Source organism: Strix uralensis, chromosome 16, assembly GCF_047716275.1.
Source record: "Strix uralensis isolate ZFMK-TIS-50842 chromosome 16, bStrUra1, whole genome shotgun sequence".
Classification (NCBI taxonomy): domain Eukaryota; kingdom Metazoa; phylum Chordata; class Aves; order Strigiformes; family Strigidae; genus Strix; species Strix uralensis.
In genome coordinates this window covers 7,632,353-7,659,556 of record NC_133987.1, presented here as the reverse complement: position 1 = coordinate 7,659,556, position 27,204 = coordinate 7,632,353, and the positions used below count along the sequence as shown (strand labels likewise).

General features: G+C 49.6%; 1 protein-coding gene across 4 annotated transcripts in view; it reads right to left on the bottom strand.

Moving 5' to 3' along the window:
• The window catches only part of TNRC18 (trinucleotide repeat containing 18), a 56,840-nt gene that overhangs the window by 3,224 nt on the left and 26,412 nt on the right, over positions 1 to 27,204 (bottom strand). Inside the window, exons 9-26 of one of the 4 annotated variants that reach the window (XM_074886636.1) lie at positions 26,131 to 27,078; positions 25,300 to 25,475; positions 24,433 to 24,569; positions 23,840 to 23,968; positions 21,771 to 21,945; positions 20,345 to 20,708; positions 17,437 to 17,712; positions 10,219 to 10,458; positions 7,405 to 7,847; positions 6,475 to 6,639; positions 5,496 to 5,637; positions 4,911 to 5,028; positions 4,552 to 4,627; positions 4,089 to 4,197; positions 3,135 to 3,251; positions 2,693 to 2,857; positions 839 to 2,133; positions 267 to 503 (exon numbers count right to left, since the gene is read on the bottom strand). In XM_074886636.1, the coding sequence (XP_074742737.1) occupies positions 267 to 503; positions 839 to 2,133; positions 2,693 to 2,857; positions 3,135 to 3,251; positions 4,089 to 4,197; positions 4,552 to 4,627; positions 4,911 to 5,028; positions 5,496 to 5,637; positions 6,475 to 6,639; positions 7,405 to 7,847; positions 10,219 to 10,458; positions 17,437 to 17,712; positions 20,345 to 20,708; positions 21,771 to 21,945; positions 23,840 to 23,968; positions 24,433 to 24,569; positions 25,300 to 25,475; positions 26,131 to 27,078 (5,312 nt within the window). The remainder of the gene's footprint in view (positions 1 to 266; positions 504 to 838; positions 2,134 to 2,692; positions 2,858 to 3,134; positions 3,252 to 4,088; positions 4,198 to 4,551; positions 4,628 to 4,910; positions 5,029 to 5,495; positions 5,638 to 6,474; positions 6,640 to 7,404; positions 7,848 to 10,218; positions 10,459 to 17,436; positions 17,713 to 20,344; positions 20,709 to 21,770; positions 21,946 to 23,839; positions 23,969 to 24,432; positions 24,570 to 25,299; positions 25,476 to 26,130; positions 27,079 to 27,204) is intronic. The other 3 variants (XM_074886638.1, XM_074886637.1, XM_074886639.1) reach the window with 3 other exon arrangements.

Genomic DNA, 27,204 nt, shown 5'->3' with positions numbered 1-27,204 from the left:
TTCTTACACTGTAAATATATTCAAATGACTCTTTTTTGGACCAACACAAAAGTCTTTACTTCCTAGTATGATAAAACCCACTTCTCCGGCTCAAGGGGTAAACACCACGCTTGTCCACACCACAGGCAGCCCCCACAAGACGAAACAAAGGGGCTACCCCCATTATGGCACCAGTTATAAACTGGGCCATGAGTGTTTTCCTCATCCTTGGAAACAAAAGGGAACAAGCAGCTTTGCAGCCCTCTCAGCAAAGCAGACCAGCCTACCTTGCCTTCATTGAGTTTCTTCCCAGGGTTGGTTTCTTCTGGGTGATAAAACCATTTGACTCGAACCACCATGTTGTTCCCCCACGACTCCCACATGCTCTGGATCCGGCCGATGTAGGGCAGGTTGGGGCGGCCGGCTGAGAGGAACACCGCACAGTCCCCGATGCGGATTATCTCCTTGCCCCGGACGATGGCCTTGTAGAAGAGCTTCCTGGCCTTCCCTTTCATTCCTCGTCTCTGCCAAGAGAGGATCGTGCAGGTGAGCAGTCACGGATCACCCAGGTTTTCCCCACTCACCGCTGCTTGCCCTGTCCCGCATCCCACCCTTCGCAGTCGGCAGGGCCGCAGCATCCCCAGGCATTCCCCCAGGAAACAGGGCAGAGGGACACACCACGCAGGACGGCTCCCCCAGACACAGCGAAGGCCAACCCCACTCTCCTTGCAAACTGGAGACACACCACGCCAGCAGAGCTTCACCACCCCGGGAGAAGGGAAAGGAAAAGGGGTAAGAGGCACCACAAGGCAAACGGCAGTGCTGAGCACTACGGAGCGGTGGGAGAGGCTCTCTTTACCTGCGTGGGTTTCCCAAACCACTTCCACAGCTGCCGTGCGGGGAGGAAAGCAGCGATCTTGGGCCTGTTCTCCACCGACGGCAGCCGCTGGCGCTTGGCCAGCTCCTTGGTTGTGGGCAGGTGGATGCCCTCACGCTTTTTGGGCCTGCTCTTGTTGCCGCTCTGCTGCGGTGCCGGCTGTTGCACCGGCTGCTGCACCGGCTGTTTCTGGCTCTGGGGGTGGGAGGACGCGCGGGATTTCCCTGCCTGCTTGGTTTGCTTGGGTGGGAGGGTTTGCTGCACCGAGGAACTTGGCTGGGCCTCAGCTACTTCGTCATCAGAGCTACAGGAGGAGTCTTCATCCGTAGTGGAGGAGGAAGAAGAGCTGGAGCTTGATGAAGAAGAGGTCGATGAGGCTGAGGAAGAGGAGGAAGAGGAGGACGAAGAGGAGCTGCTGCTAGAAGAGGAGGAGGAGGAGGAGTTGGAGGAAGAGAGAGGGGAGGATGCTCTTGAGCTGGCCGAGCTGCTGTCCTGGGCTTCCCCTCGGTTCTTCTCAGCCTCCTCTTCTCCCTCTGACTCCGAGCTGCTGTCGCTGCTGTTGCTCTCAGACTCCTCCACGGCTGCTGGAGCCGCTGCCTTTTCTTCCTGGTCCTTTGAAGCAGTGAGGCTCTCTGCTGAGCCATCAAACTTTCCTCCGAAGCTGGCAGGGGAAGGGTCTCCCTCAGCCGCTTTGGCTCGGGAAGATTTCTGCTTGCCCTCCGCACCCACTGCAGGTGAATAGCCCAGCCCCAAGAGACTCTTGCCATCTCTGCGACTGGCCAGGTTCGAGTCCTCCAGCATCCTCATCGCCTCCTTCATCTTCTTTGTCTTTGGAGACATCACGCCCTCATGGTCCAGCTTGATCAAGATTTCATTGTCATGCTTCCTCTGAGCCTTGACCATGGTGCCAAACTCCTGCGTCTCTTCTGTGGGCCGCCCTTTCTTGGCCTTGGCTTTTGATGCTGAAGCATCGCTGGAGCCGAAGGCTGCCAGTGTCCCCGGGAGGTCGCTGTAGGGTTCTGTGCCGAGGATGCTGCCAAACACAGCAGGCTGGTAAGTGGGTTGCGGGGGGCTATGCAGCTTAGCAGAGATCTTCATTTTGCTGGCTTTTGACCGCTTTTCCTCTGTGGGGGCAGGGGAGCCTCCAGTCGACAGCGGTTGCGATTTCCGTGACCCCTTCATGTTTGGCTTGCCCAAGCAGGCTGGCTTCTCTGGGACTGAAGAGGTAACAGGTGAAGACTCAACCTGATCCTTCTCTTCTGGCAAGGCAGCCTCTTCTGCGGAGGGGAAGAAACAGAAAGCAATGACTGTCCATCCAGATGGGCTTTATTAGCTCAGACACAGACAGACACCAATGCTGACCGGTCTCTGGCCAAGAGTGGCTTGTTCCTGACTGCTTAGGTACCCCCAAACAGGCACAGGTCCTCACTGCTCACTGAACAGCCTCACTAAGCAGCCAGGCCTGACGCCAGTGCCTGTGAGCAGCTGATAGGCAATGCCCAGCAACGCTGCTTCAACTGCAGGGGAACCAAACTGCATATCTCCTGCATCTTTGGACCTACTGATGGCTGCTGAGATGCTCAACTGAAAAAGGGACCCTGCTCTGCAGCCCTGACTGACACAAGGAGGCTCTTGCAGCACAGGTCAGCTTCTGAGCCAGCCTCCTGCAAACTGTACCCACAGCAGAGTAAACTGATGCATGGATGCTCTGCACTCAAGCACTGCATCCATTTCCCTCCAAATCTTGACCAAAGCAACAGCTCTAACTTGGGGAGAGCGGTGGGGAACTGTGCAAGGACTCTCTCCACTCCAGGTCTGGCAGTGGTGACAACCTACCAGCTTTCGCCTTGACGCTTGGCTTTCTCCCTCGCCCTTTGCCCTTTGACACGGGCTCCTCTGACCCCAGCGTAGCTCCCTCTTTTCCTTCTCCAGTGTCTTTGCTGGATTTACGGCTACGGCGCTTGGTGCTGGGCACCAAAAGGGCCGGGGAAGGCTCAGCACCTGGAACAGGTCGAAGAGATGGTCAAATGCAGTCAAATAACACATAAAACAGAGATGTGATACAGGGAATGTATCCCTACCAGTTCTGCAATAGGCACCTGGCCTTCTTCCCTATGGGTTATATCCCACCCCAGCTCTGCATGTCCATAACTGATAGTGCAACCTTTGTGAATGAAGGTCTGTGAACTCGTCCCAAAATCTCAGAGGCAGGCTGACAGAAACTCCCTAAATTTCATAGTGAGAAGTGTCATGCAAAAAACTGAACAGCAAGACTCACACTGGATCTTGTAGTCAGGTGGGAGAAGCCGAATGTGAGATAGCGGGATACGTCCTGTGTCCCCATCATCAAACTCTACTGTGATGAGATCACCATCTTCCTCCAGATCCAGGGCTCCTGTGGGTTGGGGGAGCAGAAGATGGGATTAGGGACCAACATCAGACTACAAACCTCTTGTCAGGGAAGCGGAGACGTGGGGGAAGACAGGGATCCTGCACCAACTCCAAAGCATCCTATCCCCTTTCCTAGGCCGTGCAGGGAGCACACAGAAGGCTCACTCTGCAACGGAAAGTCCCTGATAATACTAAACCAGCCCACCCAGTGTAAAATTTCCCAGTCAGCAGCATTGCTCCAGAACATAACAACCATTCCAGTTTGACTTCCCACCTCTTTCCCCTATTTTCCTTTATTCTTGCAGAAATTCACTTCCCTATTTTCACTGCAGTATCTTTTGTTTTTTGACCTGCATTTTGTAACTACTTTTAGCAATCACAAGCTACTGCTTTTCACCTTCTCTCCAAGAGAAATAAACTGTGTTCCCACCCTCTCTTCTTGCATCAGCATCACTGGTTTGTAACTCGTAAGTAATTCTTCCCTTACACATGTGTAGTGTGACCAAGAGCCCAAAAGCAAGACCAGCCACCATAGAATTGTCCAGGGCTCTTCACTGGCTTTTTAATGGGATCAGATGGGGGAGTTGATGTGTCAGAGGCAAAGCTATGAGTGTGCAGATGATTTAGAAACTTCCACAACCTCAAAAATCTTTGGTGCCTGGAGTTAATTCTGACTTTTTGAAGTGTGTGGAATTTCCCTGATATTTTAAGCTCCTAATTTGCTCAGACCTCCAGGACACTCACAAGAGACCTCAGGGCTTCCCCAGCCAAGCTTGACATCCCTCAGGACACACTGAGATGCCTCTGGCTCACAGCACAGAGCAGCCAGGGGTGGCCTTACCTCGGACAACTGTCCCTGGGTAGAGGCAGCGGTACTGCTGGCTCCAGTAGGCTGCAATCCTCGTGCCCTCGGGCAGGAATCGCACTGAAGGTGGTTTCACATCGATGATCTGCTCAGGGCAAGAGGAAATCAATTACCGAGGTTCTTGGCACCAGCACAGACCATCCCATCACACTTGTTGTGTAGCAAAGCAGCTCTGAAGAAGTCAAGCGACAGCTTTCCTGCTGGGAAATGGCTTCCTGTCTGCTCACAGGGCAGCATGAAGGACTATCCCTGCTGGCATACAGGCCCTAGTGCCCACTGCCAGTAAAGAAGCTCAGCCATGGGGCAGCGACCCACACCAAGGGGAGCTCTGCCCAGAGGCAGGACCCCCAGCTGGGGGAGAAGAAGGCTTCCAGCTAGCTTACTCCACCCCAAAACAGGGCTCAGGCACCAAGGATAGGCACCTTTTGGCCTCACATACCGCTTCCTGCAAGAGCTGCTCCAGGCAGTAAATGTGGGGACGGTTTCCCCTCTCGCCTTCCACCACCACCCGGTATCTGAAACACAAAGGCCTGGTCAGACACAGCACATGGAAGACATCACCCCATCAGCTAACACCTCCCTCTGAGCCATACCACCAGTGTATTTGAGAGCATGTAATGAGAAGTAATTGGATTTTCCTCAGCGCTGATAAACCAGAGTGAACTCTCCTTCCCTCCCTGCCAGACTCTGTCAGTCTCTCCCCATTCAGCTCTACACAACCCCCAAATTAATCCCTGCATCAGCTCCATCCCCGTTCACCGGCGGAGTCCGGGTGGATACAGTAGCCCCCCAACTCACATGTCTGGTGAATGCACCGTCTTGACATGGCCGGCATAGAGCAGCTTGTCATCCATGGGGATGAGGACACGCAAACCATCTTTCAGCTCATCCTTGTCAATTATGCAGGAGCGGGGAGCTGTGAGGTGTTGGAGCAAGATGGGGATTAGAGAGCACCATACATGAAAAAGCGACAGCAAAGGGAGAACGAAACCTCTTACTCCCAGCATCACCCTCCACTAGGAAAAGGCCAGTACGCCCTTTGCAGAAAGGGCTCTCTCCCTCTCTGGCTAGATCCTGGCAGAGGAAAATTTTGCCCTCTTGGTAATAAAAAAAAGTGTCCCCTCTTGGTAATAGTAATATACCAGTAAATGAAGATAGGGCAGCTCAAAGACTGGTCTTCATCTAGATGTCACAGTGGGCCACTCTGATAAGGCTTGTTTTTGGCAAGCCAAATTGACTGGAAAAGTGGTATCTCCACCCCAAGGACTCATGGATTTGGATGAGGAATGTGTGAAAGCAACACAGTCCTCCTCTGAGTCGCCCTGGGAAACTTGCCAGCTCCTGTACCTGTACAATTAGTCCCCCAGCCCCTCCTGCCCTCACCTGGTGTGGGCGGTCGCTCGACCAGCATGCTCAGTGGGATGTTCTCATCCTCTGAGAAGCTGCTATCTTGGTTGGGCTCAAAATCCTCCTCTGCTGCCATGCTCTCCATGAGCTTGCTGACAGCTCCTCCCTTCCCTCGGTTCTGCACAAGAGCAAGCAGCACGTCAGCTGGATGACAACAGGCAACAGTCTGATCCCATCTCACCTTCCTCCAGCAACAAATAACCTGAGGATATTGAGACACACTTGTCTCCATCCTCAGCAAAGTTAATCACACAGAGAGTTAAGTGGGTGTACCCCAACTTGCTTTTTTGGTTGAACAAAGACTGGGTTTATCCCCAAGCATCATTGACAGCTGACCAAAAGCTATTTCACACATCCTAGCCAAATCTCACTCCTGGAGGTTAGGAGAGATCCGTGGAGCAGACAGCTGTAGCTTTGCTCTGCATTCACCATCTCTCTGCACAGGGTTCCTGAGGTCCTGTCTTCATTAAACAGGCAGTGGGCACTGCTCCTATTTCTTCTCAAAGCCCCATGATCTGTTTCTTGCTGTTACACACAGACCATAATAAGCATTACACTCAGAAATCACCTGAGGATGCAGGAAGACAGGCTACAGCAATGGAGCAGAAACTAGTTATGACCTGGCTCACTCAGTGCTGAGCAAGGCAACTCCATCACCATCTCCTTGGTCCTTGCTATCCACGAAGGCTCTCCCTCCACCCCGTGGCGGCGTTAGAGAAAATCCTGCCTGCTCATTAATTTGAGGGATGAAGGCAAACAAACGCCAGATGGTAGCAGCAGGTGCTACTTGTAGTCTTCCTTAGATTTTAGGCTTCTCAAACAACATTTTGCCTGTAACACATCCAGCAAAACTTATATGTCTGTTTTTCCCTCCCTCACATTCCAACAGTCCAGGAAAAGAGCAGGGATCTGCCAGCCACCCTCCAGTTCATCCAGATTAGAACCAGCCCCTCACCTCTTTTTTCACCTCCTTGGCTTTCACCTTGGCTTTGCTCTTCTTGGTGGAGCTCAGGGCATTTGCCAGGCTGACACGAACATCAGATGGAGAGCTAGGGATGCCAGGAGGAGACATGGACGAGGAGGAAGAGCAGCAGGGTGTTTCTTTACCCTTCTTCCGCTGCTAAAAATAAAAATTAAACACTGCCATCCGTAAAGAGAGGATTGGTAAAGATCTAGGCCCAGGGAGAGGGGAAAGGTGAAACAAAGCAGGCTGTGCACAGGTAGGAAGACTTTCAGCAGTTAGCTCACTGACTGCACCACGTCCTACGTCCCCCAGCCCTTCTTTCAGGCTTCACGCATTTTGGCAAGAGCTTTTCATTACCCTGGAGAGCAATTTCTGCCCATCAAACATTCCCCCAAAGAGCTCCAAGAAGATCCCAGTTGGCCTCATGTCACAACCAACTTGTCTAACTCTCCTCACAAACAGTGCTTGTCTATAACACTGCCACAAACTGAACTGGAGGCGGAGGGAGCCGAGCTTTCAGCCAAGATGAAGAGCCAGCAACCCAGAGACCACTGCCACCACCAGTCAGGGACAGCCCTCAGAAGACACCATATAAAACGTGAACAGCCTTGAAGGCCAGTGTGGGGGCTGCAGCCCAGCAAGCAGAGAGATTTCACAGATGTTTTAATGCAGGATTGTCCACCCTGCCCAATCCAAGCCCTGTTCAAACACAACAGCCTTTTATTCCCAGAGAGTCAGACACAAGCCTGACAGCTCCTCTGAGTGTATGTGGGGCTGGCAGGGGTGACGAGAGGCAGCCAAACAGCACAGGGCAACTGCTGAGACAGGACTCAACTCTCCTCTGCCACAGTGGAGTTAATCGCCCTCCCCTCACCCACAGCTCCCAAAGGTCCCACACCAATGCTGGTGTGCATTCCTCACCTTGCTTAGCTCCTTCCTCTCCTTCCCCTTGCTGCCCTCCTTTTTGGGGCTCAGGGGTGCCCCCTTGCCACAGCGCCCAGGCTTGGAGACAGGAGTGGAGCTGGCAGGCGCCGCGGGAGTCAGCATGGCCGAGGACGTGGTGGCGTCGTGGAGGAAGATCCGCTCGCTCCGGCGCCGGTTCCACAGGTCATCATCACTGGCTTCCAGCCCAAACTCAAAGCTCAAGTCCTTGGGGGACTTGAATTTCTTCAGCTTGCGGCCTTTCTCAGACCCAAGCTTGGCCTTGTCAGTGCTCCCAGACCCAGCGTCGAGGCTGCTAGGGGCCTGGCTTGGCGGGATGCTGCTTGTCTCCAGTGGCCCCTTCTTTCCCCTCAGCAGCCCTGAAGGCGACTTCTTCCTGATCTTGATCTCACTCTCTGAGTCTGTGTATTCAAACTCTGTCCCTAGATGCAAAGGATTTAATCATCAGTCAAAGCCCTGGCTGAGCCAAGAGGGACCACATCCCCCTGGAAGCTTTTGGGCTCCATGGGAGATGCTGTGCCTGTTCAACAGAGCCCTTCCTTGTTCCCCTTTCCAAGCCCCACATCCCTCAGATCTGCATTTCCACCTCATAAAACAATGATTTCCCTGAAAAAGTCTCCCCTGCCCCAAAGGGCACCACCCCAAAGGGCAGAGCCCACCCATCCAGGTAGTGTGGTTCAATATGTTCCCTGTCTCCATCTTCTCCCTTCTCCCACAACCAAACCCTGCAGCGGAGTTCTTAAGAGAAAAGATACTCTAACATTTGCCCCTCCACAAAAGGAGTTGCTCAGCTGAAGCCAAGCACAAACCCCACAAGCTGAGCTCTCTTCCCCTCCCAGTGAGAGTCCTCTCCAGTTTCACCTTCGTTTCAGGAGAACAATGTCTTTAACAAATTGAATAAACCCATATTTCAAGTTTGTTTTTTCCCACTGGCCAACAGACACCACAGATCTTTTTATTGGCTCAGGTAATCATCTTAAAGTTAAGAGAGGTAAATGATCTTTTGTCTGTGGCAAATGGAATTCCCCTCACATTGGTCTGTGCTCAGCATCACGGGCACAGCAGTACCCAGAGGCCTGAAATACTGTAGTAATGCCAAGATGTTCACCACCTTCAGTGTGTTCCCCAGAATGTGATACAGGAGAGCAACATCATACGTTTCCAGGGGCAGAAGGGAAACTGAGGCAGGACCTACACACCCAGCAACATGGGCAGGAGGTGGGCAAGGCACTGTAGCCACAAACAGCCAGGAAGAAATTTGCCCAAGGTCATGCAGTAAGTCTATGTTGGAACAACAGACTGAGCCCAGATTTTCTAAATCCATTTATTTCCCAGGACACTGAACCTCACGGGGTGGCACAGCACTTCTGAAGGTGTACAAACATCAGCAGAACCTGGTTCTCCCTCTCCAAAAGAGCATCAGCCAAAGGTCTCTCTTGTACCCTCTTCCACCCTGCTGCAGACCTGCCCTCTCTGCACACACATGGCTCTGCCTGCAGACCAGCAAGGTCTGAAATCAGGCCTCACTTCCTGCCTGGGAGGTTGGCAGAGCAGAAACTCTTCTCAAGCCCAACAGTGAACGGCTCCTGCTGTGATAACCACTGCCTGTAGGAGACCCTTGAGAAAGGACACAAGGGACAGAACAACATTCACATGGGAAAATGAAAACCTATGAGGCACAAGCACAGAGAGCATCTTTTTCAGCCCTTCTCTCTCAAATACACTCACTTTTCTGGGTAAACGCAGTCTGCAGGAACCTGCTCTCATCTTCTACCCAAACCTCTTCCCCTGAGACAACCCCAGCACAAACAGGAAAAGAGCAAGCCTGTCAAAATCAAAGCTGGCAAGGCTCAAAACGAAAAACCCATTGGAAATTACAACGCTCCTTCTCCTCTCTCGCTGCCACACAAGGCAATTTCTAGATGCTTCCAGTTTCAAGGAGGGCAGGTTACAAGACAATAAATTCTTAACAGAAGCTGTTGAAACAAGTTGGCAAAAGCCTAATATAGCATGGAAACAGTGCTAAAACAAGGCAGGCTCCCAAGGAAGACATCATTTTCCATTCTGAAGCATGCTATAAATTCCATTATCCCTTAATAAATATTAATAGAGAATTTATAAATGGAGCCCACATAGATCTGTCTGACCAGGAACGATGTCACCAGTGGGCACTTGTGCAGCAGGGCATGGGGAGGGGAAGAAATGAAACTCCCAGTTATGTGTAACACACTGAAACTGAGACAGAGATGGGGACAGAAACACAGGGTCTGGCACTGCAAACACGTGAGGAAGAAATGCTTGTTTCAAGTCTTGTTGGCTGGTTTCTATGAGGAAGCTGATGGGATGGGCTGATTGAAGGGGTTTTTTTTCTGCTCAGGTTGTCTCCAGCTTCTCTGGGGTATTTAAGATCAGCTGCATTTAGCACATGCTTCCTTCCCTAAAATGAAACAGCATTTCACTGCCTTCAGCACTCTGTCCAAGGGGACACAGTATCCCACCGCTTGCCTCTGCAGCATGGCTGTTAAGGATTCATCAGGTAGGAAAAGAGGAAACTTTGAGAAAGCCACAAGCAACTGCCCCCAGGGAAGCCATGGCTGCCGCTGCCAAGCTTGCCATACCTGTGACTAGTTCTTGTTTCCTGCCAGGCGATTCCCCCTGCCTTCAGCATCAGGACCGAGCAGCCAAAAGCAAAGAAAGGGCAAGACAGTGTCTGGGTAACAACCTGCTCTCTTGCAGAACAGCTGGGACCTCCTGAATCTTCCCCATGGTACCAACCTTAACCATGCAACTCACCCATCAGGCTCTGCCGCTCCTCCTTCTTCTTCGCCTTCTGCTTGGCCTCCAGCTGGATGATGGAGAGCGGAGGGGGAACGATGGGGCTGGGCATTGCACTGGCGGCAAACCTTGCTAGAAGGCCCAGGCCGCTCTCGTCAAGGGCAGGCGATGAAAGCCTGTCGGTGCCGTCTGTCCCATAGTCCTCTGCTTCCTCCTCTTCCTCTTCGTCCTCCTCTTCCTCCTCCTCTGAGCTAGAATCTAGCACGCAGAAAAGAGGGAGCCCATTACAAATCTCATGGAGTTGTGCATCAGCCACATTTCCACCCCGAACCGGTAATTCTGCTGCTCTGTGCTCACCTAAGTAGCACTGAGCCACCCATGAGCTGAGCCAAAAGATGTTGGCCACAAACACACACGTGTCTTTGCAGTCACATAGCCGGTATCACCCTGCCTACCAGCACCCTTGAAGGACACAGCAATACAGGGTGCGGCAGAGAGGACCCCTTCAAGGTGAGAGAGGGAAGAGCAGGGTGTTGGCAGAGATTTGAAAACGATACCACGCACCCCTTCCCTGCAGCTTTCAGGTGGAATTAAAAAGTTTAATTCCTTTGAAAATCCCAACCTCGGAGCTGTGGGATTCCCCTCCCGCCCACCACCTCTTCCTCCATAACGAAATCCATTAGCGTAACCAGAATCAGAGATCAGCATGGAAGGGGAATACCAGAGATCAGCCTGCGCCACGGCAGGAGGCAAGGAGGACACAGAGAGGAGAAGGGGCAGGAGGCAAAAATGCAAAGGAGGGGAGGGAAATAATAATCTGAAAGCAATGGATTTGGAATGCATAAGGGGGGAAAGTGTAGGTAGTGTTGGAGACACGGAGGAGTGTTTAAACACTCTGCCTCAAAACTCTCCGTGCCTTTCATTTCCCTCTCTACAGCCCAGGCTAGGGAAGCCCAGCTCAGCACAGGCAGGAAGAGCTGCCCACAGCCAAAATCTAATTCTGGCAAAGAGATCAGCCTTGCTGCCTGCCTCGGCTGACACCCGCAGAGAGCAGTGGGCTGGGGTTTTCCTTTATAGTGTATATGCAGCAGGTATTTAGGGCGTAGATGCTCTGAGAGTGGCACCTCTCCCTTCCTACAGCACTTCCCAAGAGTCTGTCATCAGCTCAAAGGCAATTAATTTTAACAGCATCTCATTCAGTTAGTGCTGGTGAGCAAGAGTCACTATACAAATGCACATATACCACACACACACATATATGAGCACATATACCTATAAATATATATATATATTTAATGGCATGAAGTGGGTCTGGAAAAGATATTGCATTTCTCTTGAAATTGAGGGCTTAAGTAGGATCATCAAGGTTGCCGGAAAATTTCTACCGCTAGCAGGAGCCCTGCTCTCCTCGCCTGAGCCCACTCACCAGCTCCCTGACAGCCTTTATCCCTGCATCTGAAAGCCAGCCAAATGAGAAACCAGATCCCTTCAAAATGAGCTGGAATGAACATGAAAATCCTTTTCTTTTCACGTATGCCCTCTGGGATAGATAAAACCGTCCTCAACACTTGGTTGTTCAAAAAAAAACCCCAACAATAACACAAGCAGGTTTTTTCCACTTTGGATTATTTTTCCTTGACATTAGAAATAACAGGAATATCAGAAAACAGTGTTCTCATCCTTGCATTTTATCAACTGAAGCAATGGCCAGCTATTTTTTTTTTTAAATAAGAGCTTATCTCTGTAGCATAGATCAGATAGTCACAGAATACTAATTTCTAACTGCATAAAAATCCCATCCCCATTTCAGTTGCTCAGGCTGGTTCCTTGTGATATAAAAATGCTACTAAACCTACAGTCCTGCAGTAAATAACAAGAAATCCACAGCCCTTCTCGCTCCTTGCATAAAAAACACATGCAAAAAAAAAAAAAATCTGCAGCGAATTAGGGTCAGATTCCTTCCTCTACCAGAAAAAGGGGCACAACTACTGTTTTTCTACCACGTTTTGCCAAAAAGAAAACAAATCCAGATGAACTCAGCGATTCCAAGATGTGGAAACCACCTGCCTGAAAAGCAGCAAAAGTGCCTGAGTTCAATGACACACCACTGGGTATTAAGACCCCTCCCTCCACACATCCCATTTGGCTCTGAAATTCAGCAATTCTCAGCAAAACCAGAAAAAAATTGAAAAAAATCCACCTATACAGCCCCTCATGGCAGACCTAGAGTCAGCCGAGCTGAGAGTGGCTCGCTGAGCAGCTGGGGAGGAAAACAGGCAAAAAAAGGGGAAAGTTTGCAGGAAAATCCCTCCATGACCTGTCCCTCATGAGTCCCCTGCAGCACCCTTGGCTCAGCCGCACCGACTGCGCAGGGGCTGCGCCGAGCACAGGCAGCATCACTCCTTTGGCGCTCAAGACTCTGCACTGCGAGGGCATAAAGGTGCCCAGCAGCTACGGTATTTCAAATGCACCAAGGTAAAACAGATTTAAAAGCCAGGATGAAAGCAGCTATTACTCACGCTACAGAAAACGTACGATACAATAACATACCTGGCAGTTATTCTAACCTCTTTCAAATATATGGTGTCACACTATGGAAAGACAACCGAAGATAGTCTCTTGTCAGCATTTTTACCGAAACACTTATATTTTTATCTGCATGAGATACAATTTTCAGCCTGAAAATAAATTCATTTTAACACATTCACAGCACAGATCTATCCTCCTCCACCTCTCATGGCGAGGGCAGATCTTGCGAACTCCACTCTATGTGCATAGCACAATCTCTGCTCCTCTTTCTCCTGATCTTCCAAGATCAAAAACTAACAAATGAAACAAAAAGAACACATTTGGGGGTCTGCTCCAAACCCACGTGCTTCTAAACTAAGTCCCCAAATTTATGGTCATGGTGGCAAATAAGTTGCTGGTGCTCTATGGCCATCTGCACAGCTTCTTGGAGAGACTCATGATAACTATTTAAAGTGAAGAAGGAGTTTTACTCCTACTGTACCCAAACTATGTGAGAGCTTAAAATGAAGTACACACAGATGCCTTTACACAATTGAAGCCTCAATTTTTTCTCCTGAAAAGGTGATTTTTAGTTAACAATGGGGAAAAGGACATTTAAAAAATAATTTTTTCCTTCAATGGTAACTCTTAACACTGAGCAAGGGAAAGGGAAAAAAAATTCAATTAAAAACATCTTTTCTAACTGACATTTTTAAGAGCATGTATATGTGCGTATATATCCACACACGCAACCACATGTGTACATACAACTCTACAGCCAAAACAAACAATAAATTCATATTTAAATGCTACTGATGCCAGATAAACGGAAGTCAAAGAAGATACTTTTTTTCTAAAATGTTTACCTGCATTGAATTAAAAACCAAACCCAATTAAAAATACTAAATTTTCTCATTGCTTTTAACAGCTAAGCTGCTGTGGTATTTTACTGTAGGAGAGCAGTAAATGAAGATTTGTTAATGATGAACAGAAATTGGTTAAGCAGTTGGGTTTTTAAAGACTGATGTAACAAGACGGATTGAGGGGGTTGTGGAGAGGAAAGGCTTGGGAAAGGGGGAGTAAAAACACACACTTAAAAGAGTCATTTCACATTGTAAAAAAAATAGCATGATTTTCTCATAACACCAAGCAGGCCTACAGCATACAAAGCAGGCTAAGTACAGGCAGACTTTAGACAGCTACTGGGTCATTGACATCTGATTTGTGGATCTGTCCAAATTCTGGAGGTTACTTACTTTTGAATGTCCAATTTAAGACTGTACTTTTTTTTTTTTTCCAAACAAGCCAATTTTCATCATTGGAAGATTTTTTTTTTTCCCCCCATATGTGCTGTGCTGCTGACTCCAGAAGTACTTACAAAAAATTAAAAATATTACAACTATAACATGGGAACGACTGTGTAGGGAACCAGTTATCCCTAGCTGTTTCATTTTCACTGGGGTAAAATCATCCTCCAAGTCAGGGAAAGGACAGCAGGGAAGAAAGTACTAATTTATTACGGAAAACAGAATATGGAGGAGAAGGAAGTATTTGTCTTGGGTCTCAGAAAGCTTGAGATATTACCTACCCTGATGGTTTTCAAAAGTCCCATGTGGCTTTAGCCCACATTAGCAGTTTCCTCTGCAAGGTCACTGGATGAAAAACCACAAGCTTTGCCTGTTACCAGAATGGCAACGTAGCAGTTGGTCTGTAAGAAAGCAGCGTGTCCCTACCTGTTCCATCTCAAACCAGATGAAAACAGGTCTTCCTGCAGCTACTCCTACCTCTGACACAGGTACTGGCAGGGCAATGGCCAGGCAATTACCCTGATAGAAGGCCAGTTTGCATCGTGGTCCAGAAACCTTTAAGGACAGTGGCAGAGCCTTTGCAGGCAGTGCCGTGGCTTCTCATCTTGGACCCATCTGCAAATCCTTCCATTTGCTGGGTTAAGGGATTCTTCAAAAGGTCTGCAAACAGTAAAGCATTTCTGGAGTCCTCAAACACATACACACAAGCAAACCTTCCATGCAAGACTCTTCATGGACAGAAGAAAGTCAAAAGTGGACAGCAATCATCTTCAAAATTAAAATAACCAAGAGAATGCAAAGAGCTACGTGTCATTATTCACGGAGGTAACATCGAAACATCTGAGGCTGACAGATGACATAAAGAAAAGTTATTTTGCCTACCTACATAACAATGGTCAAGGTTCGGGTTCATGGCTAGTGACCCTCGCTGAGAAGTGTCTGCCCTACAACCAGCCAACCACTTTGCTTCTTTAGTGCAGCGTGAGAGCAAATGCAAGAGACCGACACAGACATTCAAAGCATCATGGATAGGGGCAGGGGTGAAAGGGTTGGTCAAGCAGCTGCAAGGAGAAAGCGAGCACTTCTAGAAAAGCTGAGGTTATTAATCGGTTTAGTATCAGGGAAAGCCATTAGAAACCCTATTACCCAAATATCCCTTCAAGTAATGCTTCTGAGAAAGAATAACCAAAAAAAAAAATTATTTGCAGAAAAAAATCAAAACTGTAACCAATAATCCCTCCCCGCCTCCCCCTCCACGCCCACCTCCCACCCCAGGAGGTTTTGCATCTTTGGTTTCCCCACCATTAAATGACACCCCAGAGGGATTTACAATGCATTTCCCATTTGTTCCAGATTCCCCAACCTCCTCCCATATCCCCTCCCCTTCCCAGAGTTTATCCCATAAAACTGGGATTTTTACTTTTTTTTTTTTTAAAGCAGACAGGTTACTTGAAAAATAGACAAAGCCAATTAGGGACAAGTTACCTATCTGCTTACCTGGAGCAAAACCAAAAAGCAAACCCAAAAAACCCTCAAGAACTTGGCACCTAAAAGGGATTGATATCCTCAAAATTTCCAACAGCAGCAAAATAAACAAAGAAAAGATGCAGGAAGGAACAGGGAAGGGAAGAATGGAAGTTAACGCAGACTCTTCATGGAAATGTGGCAATCTCACCCTTAAATAAAATCCACTATCCCCAGAACTTTTTGGGTTCTCTGAAGAATAGGGGTTTTGTTGGGGTTTTTTTTAAACATTATTTCTCTCTTTTGGGTTTTCTTTGAAATGCGCTGGTGGGTCCAGCCCAGAGCCACATCAAACCAAATCAGCATTCTGTATCTTTCTGCTGTGTTTGATAATTTTTTTTTAGCTTAAATTATCTTTCTTTGGAAGTTGGGTTTGGAGGGAAATAAAAACAAACAGGTGCATGGAGGAAATTAACAGCAAAAAACTAAGAAAAAACAAAACAAAAGCAAAACTATCCAGCACCATTTCCAATTAACAGCCGCCTGAGCAGTGTGAAATACTAAAAGGCTTTTGCTGTGCTATATCCAGATCTGCCGCGTAACTTAGATGATAACAACTAGGGATGCTCTTGCTTAGCATTCAGCCCAGACGAGCTACTTTCTTTTGGGAGCTGAGGGCTCATTAAAATGACCTTTCCCCATGATTATTATTTAATGAGTGCGCTCTAAAACAGAAACCCCTTGTGTCTCTGGAGGAAAAGTCTCAAGTAATCTCTTTTCCCACTGAAGTACTAATGACAGGCTGACAAAGAAAGCTGCAAGAAAAAAATTGTGGTGAGGGTGAGGGAGGGAAACTGCAGAGTCAAATTTAATGCAGTAATTGCCACATCCTTGAACACTGTGTGTTATGTCTGGGCATCTGAAAAAAAAATTACCACCCAAAAAGAGACGCAAAAACTTGTTGTATACATTTTCAAAAGTGAAAAAAAAATTTTTTCTGGCTGTTAAATAATGGGGACCTTATACCCAGCACCCTCCTGCAGCAGCAAGGAACAAGTGCTCCCATGTTTTATCTGCCTGCCTCGAGAGAGTCTATCAACAGAGAAAACAAACTGAAAAAGGAAAAAACAAAACCGGGTGAACAAAATTAAAATTAAATTAAAGGGGTTGGGGGCAGGGGGGGAGGCCTAGGCTTTATCTGGACAAAGGCAGCAGGGATATTTGAATAATAGAGAGTACCCCAGACTAGGTTAATTCCAGTTCTACTCATGGGGAGTGGGAGCAGGAGGGGGATGCAGAGCAGGATGAAGTGAAGCGGCAACCTAATCGCCTGATAAGAGACACAGCAAGAGAGACAAGGTACACAGGTTTAGTTAAAAATGAACTCGATATGTTTAATAAAGCTTGGTATACCAAATCGCAGTACAAACATCAAGTCACACGGCCACACAACAGTATCCCGGTATTAAAAAAATTTAAAAAAAAGGAAAAAGAAAAAAATAAAAATAAATGAAAGTAATTAAAAAAAAAGCTCCTTCCAAACCTCTACAAGGTTCATGCCAAAATAAAATAATAATAAAATAATAGTAATAATAATAATAATATAATGGTGGTGGTGGCAGCAAGGAAGAAAGTGAGGGAAAAACTGAAGGGAGGAAGGGAACAGGAAAGCAGGGAGAGGTGGACACTAAAACCCAGTTGATATAAAAGCTCTAAAAGAGCCAGCCAGTAATAATATCACAATGATACAGGTACAAAAAGGATAAAAAATAAATGTTGGGCTGATAAAGCAGGCTACGCTGCCAAGAACAAAGATGGCCGCCCTGGCTCCGACCATCAAAATGGCTGACCCCAGCCTGCCAGGCCCCTCGCTCACCCTCACCCTCCGCCCCACCCGCTCCCACACAGACATGGCAGAGGGGTGCATTTGGGGTTGCATTTGCTATAAGCTAGTAACCTTGATCAAACGAGTCCTCCGAGGAGTCGCTGAAGGAAGATCCTGCCTCAGCCTCCCGCAGCAGCAGGCAGAAGGGCTGCTTCCGGCCCGCCACCGCCTTTGGCTTCAGTGGCCGCCCGGCCGCCGCGCTGCGGGGGGCTGCCTTGGGACCACCGGCCGCCCGGCCGCCCTTCCTGGCCGCTGTGTTGTAGAGACCGGGCGGCCGCGGCTTGGGGGCAGATGGGGGCTGCGTCGGCCACTCATCCCTCAGGGATCCCTCCTCCTCCGAGTCTGTATCTGTGGTCAAAGCGGGTGGGAAGAGCGTTACATCAGAGAATGGGTGTTTGGGGATTTTTGAGGAGTGCTTTGATGTTTCTTTGTGAAGAGGCTGTAAACCAGGAGGGGAAAGCAGCTGCAGGAGGGGCTGTATGCTACCATTTTCCACCGCTGCCAGGTCCCTCCATCACAAGTCTCGGGCTGAGCAAACACAGAAATATGTATTTCCTTCTTTCGGTCAGAAACAGACACTCTCCACCTAGGTCAAATGACTCCTGTCCTCCCTTAAGACAAGATCCAAGGAGTGTTTTTGGCTCAGGAGCAGAAAACTGAGGTAGACATTTCTGCTATGAAGATGTCCAGGTGCAGCAATGCCAACAACCAGGCCATCAACCTGATTTAGTCTTAAACCATGGTCATGTTCAACACTCTGACCTACATCTCCTCTTCTACATGAACCAACTCTCCCAGAGGGTTTTCAACAGGGGCCAGAGTGAGCCCAGCTGCCAAGGAAGCAACGCATCTACCTCCAAATGTCTAACTCCAAACATGCCACCCCAGACACTCTGCAGTGTGCAATATAAAGTACACCAAAACAGAGCAGGGACCGAGCTGCTCCTTGGTCTGTGAACCGTGGCTTTAGAAAGCTGCCAAGCCCCACAGGTGGTGAGAAGTTATCCAGTGGTCCCCTCTAGCATCTGATGAGTGGAACAAAAAGCATATGGTACCCCTGGACACAATAAAAGCGGGTATGAACTGTCACTTCCCCGCCTGTGAACGCACCATCAGCTCCACAACATCACAGACACTGCATCAGGGACCGTTCCAGCCTGTGAGCAGCAGCAGATGCTCTCCAGCATCAACTCAGGTCAGGCATCACTCCCCACCTCCATTGCGTTGGTTGTGGAGAGGAAGAAACAAGAGATACCAAGTTTAGGAGGCTCAAAGCCCAAATACACAAATTATTCTGGGCATCTGACTTGTTAAAATCTGTGGGAACAGGATGCTCAGCTCGGCCTTTGGATCTATGCCCAAGGCTTTCAGGAGTCCAGCTAGAAAATCATGAGGTTAGGAAGCAGAAGGACTTGGCGCGAGTCCCACTCCTCCTCATCCGCAAGAGCAGCCCACCAGTCATGGGAGGTGCTGCCATATGCTTGACCTGCCTCCCCAAATCCATCACGCTTGAGTGACCAAATGACAGGCTAAAGCCCTTTTCTTGAACCTGCACACATCTAAAAAACAACACACCAAAGCTGAGCCATTTCAGAGCCGGTTCCTCAGTGACAACAATCCTCCTGAGCTGAGATTCATGTGGCAAAGAGGCACATTTCTACACCAAGAGACTTGCTGGACAGGGGAGAGGTCAGATAGAAGCTCCCTTAGGTCCGGGAGGGAGTTTTTGTTCATGAAATCACAGTACCAAGTGCAAGGGCACTGTAAAAGCTCCCTCTGCCATGAGCCAAGGCTCTTAGCTCCAGCAACAACCCATGCCTCCTCTCCCCATTAACTCCAGAGCTCCCAGTTTAGGAGCCATGTGTCTGTCCTTGGGAGTGAAGCACATTCAAGAACAGAACTGTTCGGTGGTGTGTACAGCATGATCAGCCAAAGGTTGTGTTCAAGTCCAGTGGACACAATGGCTCCTATTTTGCCATGTAAATGGCTAATTTCATGCCAAACATTTGTTCCATTGGAGAATCACTAGCTCATCATCTTCCCCATTAGTGAAACTTCTAAACCAGTGCTTCACCAAGAGACATATCTGTTATGCATACAAACACCCCATAAGGGTTTTAACATGGGACTTAAATAGCTGCAAGCAAAGGAAAAGATGTGTATGCAAGTGAGCTAAAACAATTATACAACCAGGCCTCAGATCATAAACTCCAAGTCCCTCACATGCTCTCTGCCCCACTGTCTGCCTGAACTGTTAAATATTCTTCTACCTCTGGTTCACCTGTCTTCCCGACACTATCTGCAACCCAGATTTTCCCTTCTGTAACAGGGGTCCCTAGCTCTGCTTGGTTGGAGGAACTTTTGCCCAAAGGTGCACTTTGGGTTCAAAAATGGCAGTCAGTACACAGGATGCCGGGGTGAAGATGAACACTGACGGGACAGACGGGAAGGCTGAGCACAGTCAGCCAGAAACCAAGCCAGGACTGAAGGGCAGGAGGATGCTCATTAACATCAGTGTCCCCTGGCAGGCTTTGCCTTCTCCAACTGACTCCATGGCATAATCCTAAAGCAAATCCCACCTAACTCAACAAGGACTTTGAAAGTCAACCATTAACCACCTCCTGGAGCAGAGGCTATGCGTACTCACTCATCTGACGGGTAGAAGGAGAGTGTCTACTCCCACTGAAAGCAAGAACGTGGGTCAACTTTTTTAAAGCATTTTTCCCCACTGATGATCAGTACAACACAGGTCAGGAAGAGACACACGGATACTGGCTACCTCTTGGACAGCAAGTTGGCCAGACAACTCACACTGACTCCAAAGATGCAGCAGCACTGGCTAGTCAGGGAGGAGGTCACCTTTAACTCATGAGCAAAACCAGACCCATCTCCAAGACCCCTTCCAAGAGGCCAGAAACCCCCACCACAAGCCCCCACAACAGATTCCACTGTAAAAAGAGATAAATGAGAGGTTACTTACTATAGGAGTAGCTGCTAACTTCAGATATTGCTGGTGAATGGGAAACCTTGAGCTGATTTTTGACTTTTAACCCCACCTCCATCTTCTTCATTTTGGCAGCCACTTTGTTTTTACCTTCCTTGGTGGTTTTCAGTGACAGCCCCAGGTTCTTGGCCAGGCTCTTCTTCTCCTCCTTGCTCGGCAGAGCCTCATGCGGTGGGAGGTACCTGCTGCCACCTCCACTAGTTTTCAGCTTTCCCCCAGAGCTGTCAACAAACTTGAAGGGGGATTTGAGCTTGTCTTGTTTGGTGAGAGACAGGGCCTTGTCAAGCTTGCTGGCCAGCTGCTCCTGATCCGATGGCACCTTCTTCTTTTTGATCTTTAACTGCCGATGTGAAAGGAAAAGACACAGGTGAATACAGAGCAGATATCACGGCAGACCTGAGGGATTTTACTAGCCCTCATAACAGTCTCTCATGCATGCTAGTTAATAAGGCCTCAAAATGATGGTCTTAAGCCCCAGTTGCCATAACCCACCATGGTGCTAGGGAGAAAGAAGATGATGTCAGCAAACAGCACAGCTTTATCCTGATTATCAAGCACTACAGAATCACAGGATTAACTTAGAAAAATTGAATTTTCTTCCAAAAGAAATATGTTCATAGAACAACACGTTTTGGAGTTCTTTTTTCTCCACACCCTTTTTTCAGGATATGTTTGGGTTGGTTTTACAAGCTTTCCTCTAAAATCACGAGGGTTAAAAATCTTCTTTACCCAAAACCCCAGCCAAATAGATACGGATTTCCACATAATCAACCAGCTCCAGAGACTGGGATGCCAAAAAGACACAAATACCTCTCAGCAAGAGCATCAGCACTAGTGCATTACAGCCAGCACTGTTACATCCTTTTCAGTATTTTCTTCTTCAAGAAAGTAAATATACTTTACATGTGCTACAGCTAGATAACAGCAGCTGTAACTCAGTACTTCACCCGTATGCATTTTGGATTTCAGCAGCAGCTTAAAGCTCAGGAAATATCTCATTGCCTCAACAGGAGCAGAAGAAAACCCTATATTTAAAATAGCAAGGTTGCGTTCTCCTCTCGTCCCTCGCTTCAGGAAGTCCATTCCCCTCCATGAGGCAAAGGGGTAAGAGAAGCACTGCTCTGGATTCAGAGCTAGTGCAACACTGCAATGCTCTGTCTGGCTTGAAGGCACTTGCCTCTCTGCTGCCTTCCAAAGATGTCCAACATCCATAAGCCAATGTTAGTCTCTGCAAACACCCCTCCACTGCACAGAGTCCTCTCATGAAGAGCTTCCAAACCCACATGAACTGAGTGTAGACTCTCTTAAGATCAGGAGTTATCCACTGCAAGCCAACACCAGCAAAGCAGGAAAGAGGTCTGCTTTAGGCCTGTGGCTCCATGTTCCCCATGAGGGCACTGACCTCATTTGAGAAGCTGGGAGCCGCATCGTGCTCTTCCCAGCTCTGGTTCCTCCCTTTCATCTTGCCACTGCTGCTCTCCACATCCTCGTCCTCCTCCGGGAGGGACCCTTTGTGCCTCTTCTTCATGCCCTCGCCAGTCTCAGAGTCTTCGGAGAGCAACAAGGACTTGCTCAGTCTGCAAGCCAAGCACAGGATGGGTCAAGGTGGGGAGCTTTCCTCCCTGTGATCCCCACCAAGCTCAAAAGTGAGGTTAAATGCCTCCTAGGACAGTGGGGATCCTCAGCAGGAGCCAAGTCCGCTGTGAAGTGACAGCAGTTTGGACAAGGTTTTCCACCAAACAGGAGAGCCAAGGAGCCCTTCTTGCACTCTCGGCCACCAGCACAGATGAGGGTGCCTGAAATCAGAGACCTGCAAGGTGGTCTCTGAAAGGAAGTATCTGGTGTCTTGAGTAACAGCTACCGAAAAGTGCCTGATTTGGTACAGAGCAGCAGAGGGAAGGACAGACAGCTGAGCTGGCCCTGTAGGTCCTTCTTCTACTTTCATAGACTCTGTAGGTGTAGGGAGAGATTCCTGAGGCCCAGGGAGGTGCCTCACTGCCCAGACACTTGCTCTGGTTGCTCAGGTATGAGCAAAGAGGTGGTAAGGAACTGCCACGCCGGGTGACACAGAGGGACAAAGGCACTGCAGGGACTGGCTCGCTCAAAGGACAGGCAATGTGCTTTACAAGCCTGGCCCCTCTGTGAGAGCCATTTGCGATCTACGTCTTCGGTCTCTCTTTGGGATTTGGGGGGAAAGGAGAGGGTAAATAAATAATAAAAACAGAAAACAAAAAATAAAGTAGGTGAGACTACAAGCACATCTTTCACCACTCCCCAGCTGTCTCCAGTAACTATCTGATGGATGATCAGTCAACACCTCAAAACCTCTACCATGCCTCCACTACAAGTTCTCATATGCCACCTTCCTTCACACTAAGCCTGCTAGCCCGGGTCATACCACCACCACAAAGCCACTGACACGGGGCAGCCTCCTCAGCTTCCAGGCATTTGCCCTCCCCTCCATCCTCTCTGCTGACCTCCACAGACAGCTAAACCAACACCTCAAGCCCTGGACAGTGGCTGAGGGTGCCTCTCCATCTCCCTCTCCATGCTTGCTGCTCAAGCATTCCTGGGATGTGCCTGGACATGCATACGCAACACAATCATGCACGCACACATGCACAACTCCAGCCACCTCTGGATGCCTCCAGCCTGTCCAGCCACCCAAACACGAAGAGCAAATCACAGAGCCACCAACAGGACAGATTTTCAGAAGCGCATGGTCAGTGGGAGCTGGGCACCTGAATCTGATTTGCAGTCTTGAGAGGACATTTGCAAAAATACATAGCACGCAGGGAGGCAGCTCGGAGGTGCCTTCCCATTGGAGACATCTGGCCATCTACGGATGGTTAGATGGCAAATGGTGGTGAGATCCAGGCATCCAAACAAGAGCAGCTGGACTTGCAAAAGAGAAAAAAGCAGAAGAGAGAACAATCCAGACACTTGAGAGGTCAAGCGAAACCAACTCCCACTGATTAAGGGAACAGAGATGAAGACAGCAGAAACACGGCAGAAAGGCCCTACAAAGTAGATAACGTGGAATAGCCCTGTCCTTCCAGTTTTTGACATCAACATTCCTGCAATTAGCTCTACAGCACCCGCTTGCACCATCCATTCTCCTGAAAATACACGAGGGCACGGTCTCCAACACCAAGAGCTCACCTACAGGTCCCTGCCCAGCCGGCTGCTCTGTATCACCTCACCGCCGCTCAACTCAGCCTGTCCTACTTGCACCCAAGACCACAGACACGTGCCCTACCAGCAGGGAGAGAGGACGCTGGCACCGTATTCCCACTGTAAGGACACACTCACGTTAAACGCACATGCTTCCACAACACCACTGCTGCCAGAGACCGGCCTGCCAACACAACACCACGGCGAGCCCCCGCTGCATCTGAGATGCTCTCCCCAAGTAAGACCCTGGTGCAGCGACCCTGCCATTTTCCCGTCTTCCCCAAATTCCAGCCTTACTTTCCACTCTTGCTGTCACTCTTCCCTCTCTCCTTAATGGGTGACAGAGCGCTTGATCCAAGTTTCCTCTTCCTGGGCCTTCCAGGGCCTCTTCTCGCCAAGCTTCTACTTTTCTCGTCATGCTTTTCCCTTTAAAAAAACCACACGCTTCACTGTTAACCAAGGCAACAAAAAAAAAAAAGCAAAGAAAAAAAAAAAAAGCAAAATCAAATCTTGCAACCAAAAAGCAAAACAAACAGGGAAAAAAAATAAAGCAAATAAATCCAAAAAAGAAGAAAAAGGGAAAAAAATTAAAAGAAAGCAAGCAAGAACGGGAGCCAACCCAGAACCTTCACCTGCCACCAAACTGCTAAACTGAGCTGTTGAAGCCAAGGTTGTCTCTAATACGGTCTCCCAGCTGCATTTACCAGTGATCAGGTTGTTGTGTCACATAGCCTAGGAGTGTGTTGTGCAAAGCTCTGGCGGGCCGTACCAGGAGGAGAGGAGAGGAGAGGAGACAGGGAGAGATGGAGGGCTGTTTTCTCTCCCAGATCGAGAGGCAGTGAAAGTGCCCAGCTGGAAAAAAAAGACCGAGTGAGCAGCCTGTGACTTACTCGGAGTCCCTGCGTCGCTGCAGCTTCACCAGCTCCCGCTGCTTCTCCTTGTAGCGCCGCTGCAGCTCCGCCAGCCTCATCCTGTAGTCCAGCTCCATCGCGTCCATGTTCTCGATGGCCGATTTGATGGAGTACATCTAGGGTGGGGAGGCAAGAGAGGGCGAGAGGCTCAGGACATGTCCAGGTCCTCACCTAGACCGGGGTGGTGCACACTGGGGTGCCCTTGCAACGGCCGAGATCTGCAGCCTGGCAGGGAAACCCTCCATGCTTAGAGTGGGGCAGAGCACCCTTGCCCACAAGCAGCACAGCCCTAGAGCGGTACCCAAGCAAAACCAGCTGAGCAAAGATGTTCTGTGGCTTACACGTGGGATGGAACCAGCTTTGAGGGAGAGCAAGCCTAGGAAAGAACCTGCAGGATAAAATACACCCATAGAGTCTCTTTTCCCTTATTTCAAAAGATAGCTCAGAACATTCCCTGTCTTGAAACACTTGCTGGGTACAAAATAATTTGCTGGTCTCTCCCATGTGGAACAGTCAGCAAAGAAAAAAAAAAAAAAAAAGGAAAAACCCTCCTGCCACTATCTTTATTCACCCCCCCGCAGCCAGAGCAGTAGCAAACGAGTTCCTGCTGGCTTTGTCTTACAAACACCACTTCTAGGGCTGCGGAGGGTCCTGCTGAATTCAATGGTGTTGATTCACAAACAAGGGAGGAAGCTAAACTGCACCACACCGACTCCTGCGCCGGCTCGCTTTGCTGAACGCGGAAGGGCAGCACAAGCCGGGTGGCAAACTGTGTCTGGAAGAGCAAGCTGCGGTGAGTGGATGCACTGCGGTTTTTCAGGCTCAGCTACATTAAGTGCTACTTACGGGTTCATCTTTCTTCTGCATCCAGCTGTACTTTTTGTTGGGATTCAGCTCTCGAGGCAGCCGGATGGTTTTCAGACTTTCCATAAAGGGGGTGGAAAGTACTTCCATGAGCATGTGGGTGCTGGCAGCCAGTAAACTCTCCAGCGTTGGCCGGACAGGGAAACTCTCTGGACCTGCTGGGAAGGACAGGGGGAAAAAAAAAAAGCTATAGAGGTTCACATTCCAAGACTGCTCCTCCAGCAGGCACAAGAAGCAGCTGATGTTCCGTTCTGGACCATGGCAGCTCAAGGAGCCTCCCAGCCACCCTTGGCCCCCACTTGAGATCTCCTGTTGTACCCAGCCATGGTGCAACTGGCAGTTCCCATCACGTCTCGCCTCAGGAAGTTACTGGAAGGTGAGATCTTTTCAGGATCTGCCAAGCTCTTGGAAAGCATCATCTGGAGCTACTGGGGCCTCTTGTGCCAAACCCCAACAGACTGTAGACTCAGTGCCTGCCAGAAGGGTGTTACCCTGGCAGCTCTCGGCAACTGGGGCTCTGTTTCCGCTACGCATACCACAGACTGTCTAGACATGGCAAGGGCCTTTGGAAGGGGAGAGCAGTACAAAAGCCACACGTAGCTCAGCCTACTGCAACAAAAACCCTGCTCTAACCCCATCCAAAGTACCAGCCGCTCCTGCAACTCAGGGCAATGCTCTCCTTGCTGCTTGGCTGAGGTTGCAGGAGGTCCCACCTGTGCCTCTGCTCCTCTGCCCACACAGAGAGTGCAGGGACCGTATGCAGGGAGACCCAACCTGGCCCAAGGCTGGACAGACTCCGCACTCACGACTTACTCTGCATTTCTTGCTTCCGTTTCTCCAGCTCCATCTCTGCAATTTCACTCAGCAAAGTGATCCCTTGCAGGAAGGAGTGCTCCAAGGCCTGGTCAGGTAACGCCTCCACCTTCATCTGGGATGGAGTGACACTGGTGGTGGTCAACAAGGAACAAGCCTGAGGCATTTCTGTGGCGGCCACCAAAGCATTCATCCCAGCCAGCGGGTCACCCGGCTTGATGTCCAGAGCTGGGATTTGGCAAGAGATTGCCTCTTCTGTGTAGGAAGGGATCTCTGGCCCCTGCTCCTCCTCCTCAGGGGGCAGGTTGGGAAACTCCCTCCCCCGGGGCACATCGGCACTCTGCAGATCCATGGCTACAGAGGCCTCCTCCCGCTGGGGCGTCAAGTCCATCTCAGGCGGCTCGTTCTCCGTGTGCACGAGCGAACTGTCATAGTCCATGTGCATGGAGCAGGCTTCTGCTCCACTCCCGGTCTCTGCCTGAGCCTCTGCTTCTGCAGGGCAGGCCACAACCTGGTAAGGAGCTGGGCAGCTCTGGAGGTCTTCCTGGTCCTGTTCCATAGCACCCAGGGCTTCACCTTGATGCAACAGGAGATTGCAATTGTCCACGTTCTGCACTGGGACGGCTGCAGAGGTGGTGATGTTCAGAGTCCCCATGTCCTGCTCACAGATGCCTTCTTGGCTTTCCTCCATCTGCACCTCTGATTTCACCCTCTCTTCCAAGGACTCCTCTTCTGCTGCTGCTTGGATGGGCTCTAGCATTTTGGACGGAGACAGGTGGATGGGCTTGACCTCTGGGGAAAGCTCCATGTGCTCAGAGCCTTCGGCAGGCAGCGGGACGTCAGGAGCCAGGCCATCCGCATCAGATGCTGCGGTGGGCTGGAGGAGGTAGGGATAGTGTCTTCCAAAGGAGGGAGGCAGGGACTGGAATGGATATCCTGCAGGGATCTCTGCAAGATATCAGAAGGGACAGACTGTGTAATGGCCGGGTCTCCAAAGCACCTTCTCTTTCACTAAGGCATAGAGATGCATTCCCTTTGCTTCCATCATCTCTTGCTCTTCCCATTCTCAAGCAG